The sequence below is a fragment of the Monopterus albus genome, unplaced genomic scaffold (assembly GCF_001952655.1).
Source record: "Monopterus albus unplaced genomic scaffold, M_albus_1.0 scaffold399.1, whole genome shotgun sequence".
NCBI lineage: Eukaryota > Metazoa > Chordata > Actinopteri > Synbranchiformes > Synbranchidae > Monopterus > Monopterus albus.
In genome coordinates this window covers 318,370-321,083 of record NW_018128279.1, presented here as the reverse complement: position 1 = coordinate 321,083, position 2,714 = coordinate 318,370, and the positions used below count along the sequence as shown (strand labels likewise).

The following is a 2,714-nucleotide window of genomic DNA, read 5'->3' as shown; positions in this document are numbered from 1 at the left end:
GAACGAGTATATGAAATCAAATTTCTGGGTGTCATGGTTGACGACAGATTATCCTGGAAATCTCATATCAGATATGTTCAGCATAAAATAGCTAAAAATATATCGATATTGGCAAGGGTTAGATATATGCTGGACGTTAAAGCATTGCGCATTTTGTATTCTTCATTGATTTTGCTATATTTGGAGTATGGCGTTGAAAACTGGGGAAATACATACAGGAGTTCACTTCAACCATTGTACATATTACAGAAGAGAGCGATAAGAGTTGTGCACAAGATGGGGTATAGGGATCACACAAATGCAGTTTTCATACAGTCCAAATTGTTGAAGTTCTTAGATTTGGTGGAATATAAGACTGCTGTGTTTATGTATAAAGCCAGGAACAATTTATTACCTGGTGGAATCCAAAAGTTATTTGGTGAAAGGGAAGGGGGATACAATCTAAGGGGTCAGTTAAATTTAAATGTTCATGCTATACGTACAACCAAAAAAAGATTTTGTATTTCTATAAGTGGGGTCAAACTATGGAATAACTTAACTGTGGACATGAAAAATAGTACTAGAATTGAGGAGTTTAAATATAAATATAAATGTATGTGTTATACAAGATATATGCAAGAATAAGATTTATTCGAGAAGGCATTAAGGAAACACTGTTTTATCTAAGTAGAGATACTGCTTGCAGCCAATGATGCATGAAATTTTGTATAATATGATGTCATGGGGTAGGACTGGATAAGTCTGACTTCTTCCTACTCCATTCAAACATGTAATAGGTGTAAGCAAACTGATTTTGAATTAGCATTGGTTGGATATCTGTAATTATGTGTGTTGTTGTCATTTGTTCATTTGTTCTGTTCTGCATGTTTGAAAGAATAAAATCAATCAATCAATCAATCAATGTATGGCTGTGACAAAATCCCATTGCACACCTGGACTTGCCTCATAGCACACCACCATTTGGGAACCACTGGTCTGGGGTAACGAAGACTTGGAGCCCATGGGTGCATGCTATGGACTTCATAAAACTAGAAGATAAACAAGCAATCTGATGACAAATGTTGTCTTGAAAATCATTTGGCCATTTAGGCTTTATAGCTGCCACATTACAGACATGAGTAAGGAAGATGTTTAAAGCCACGGTATATCTGATGCTTTGTATGTTTGGTATAGCAGGCCAGGATTAGAAAGCTGACTCCCCCCACTTATGCCACAGATCTCCACAGTAGCATTTTATTGTCTCTCCCCAGGCATTTATATCATCACTCTGATATTTTTAAAATAAACCTTCTCCCCTGTCATACACCTTGTGCTCCCTGTTTTACAAATTACCTGTGGTTGAGAGTTGTGAAGCTTTAAAAATCTCAAAATATCCAGACAAGGTTTGATTTAGAATGAGAAACTCTCTTGGAGGACCTAAATCAAACAAACTACAAAACTTTATAAGGGTTATGTAAAGTGAACTTGTGGAAACTTCAATGACTTTTCTGTTCTCTAATCCTCTTTTTATTTCCAGGCGGAGCACGAGCGCCAGTATGTGCTGCCCCAAGACCACCACTTCCCTAAACCAATGAAGGAGTCCTACCTGACTGAACAGGTTTTTTCACCACTCCCTTTCACCCCCTCTGTCAAGGCCCATGTGAAAGGCAGCCCCCTGTACACTGACCTGAGGCTTACCAGCCTGTCAGATGGCAAGCACAGCCAGCCATCCTGGACAATTGAAGAGTATAAACACAATTCAGCACAGAAGGGAAAGCACCTCACAGCTCTGGACCTGAAGGTACCGAACTTATGTCAGACTTACAGGTGGATCACATTTTTTCATGTCTCTCTTAAAACAGTACTCATGGAAATCCTGAACACATTTTGTTTGCTGTAATCCTTCCTTGTCATTGGCACCGAATGGCTGAACTGTTTGTACAATTACAAAACAAACAGTGCAGCAGGCCTTTTATGAAGTAAGATATTATGACAGCAGCTGGATCATGTAAACAAAACAAGTCACATTCACAGTGGCGCATCAGTGTTTTAGTATCCCCTCAGCAGGTGTAATTTCTGCTGTGCCGACCGGTGGTCGGGTTTTCAGTACTGGAACAGTTGAAGCAGTTGTTCCCCCATCTGCGGGGAGCAGTAGTAACTAAATTGCGCTTGCTGCAACAAAATTCGGAAAAGGAGATGCCAAACTACACTAAGACAAGCCACATAATGGTGAGCTTTGTGCTTTACTGGAGGTGCTTTTCAAACACGGTGGTTTACTATTTAAAGAGAAAAGACCTTAAGGGTAGTTACTAACTGGTTGGTTTTGCGTTTCTGCATCTGGTTTGTTCGCTCATTACTGTTGCACACAGCCGTGTCCCAACTGTTTCTGCAAGATGTATCCAGGATTGTAAACAGAGCTAGTATTGCCTTCATCAGGCAGTATTTGCAAATAACATGTCACCTGTGTCATTTCTTGAAATGGGAAAACTGAACTTCTACCACATGACAGCTCAGTCCACTATGTCCGTTTCAAGTTCTGTGACCCGAATGCAGTTAAACTAGCAAATCATATTTTATTTGTATAGCACCAAATCACAACAAAGTCATCTCAGGACACTTTACAAAGTAAGGTCTAGACCTTACTGTTATCACTATTATTACAGAGGGAAAACCCAACAAATCCCCCTTGAGCAGCACTTGGCGACAGTGGGGAGGAAAAACTCCCTTTAACGGAA

The 2,714-nt window shown here is 39.8% G+C and overlaps 1 protein-coding gene across 2 annotated transcripts in view; it reads left to right on the top strand.

Annotated features, from left to right (window-relative positions):
• minar1 (membrane integral NOTCH2 associated receptor 1) overlaps window positions 1–2,714 on the top strand; it is a 67,339-nt gene that overhangs the window by 54,395 nt on the left and 10,230 nt on the right. For both annotated transcript variants that reach the window (XM_020586234.1, XM_020586233.1), the window contains exon 4: window positions 1,517–1,780. In XM_020586234.1, coding sequence (XP_020441890.1) covers window positions 1,517–1,780 — 264 coding nt within the window. The remainder of the gene's footprint in view (window positions 1–1,516; window positions 1,781–2,714) is intronic.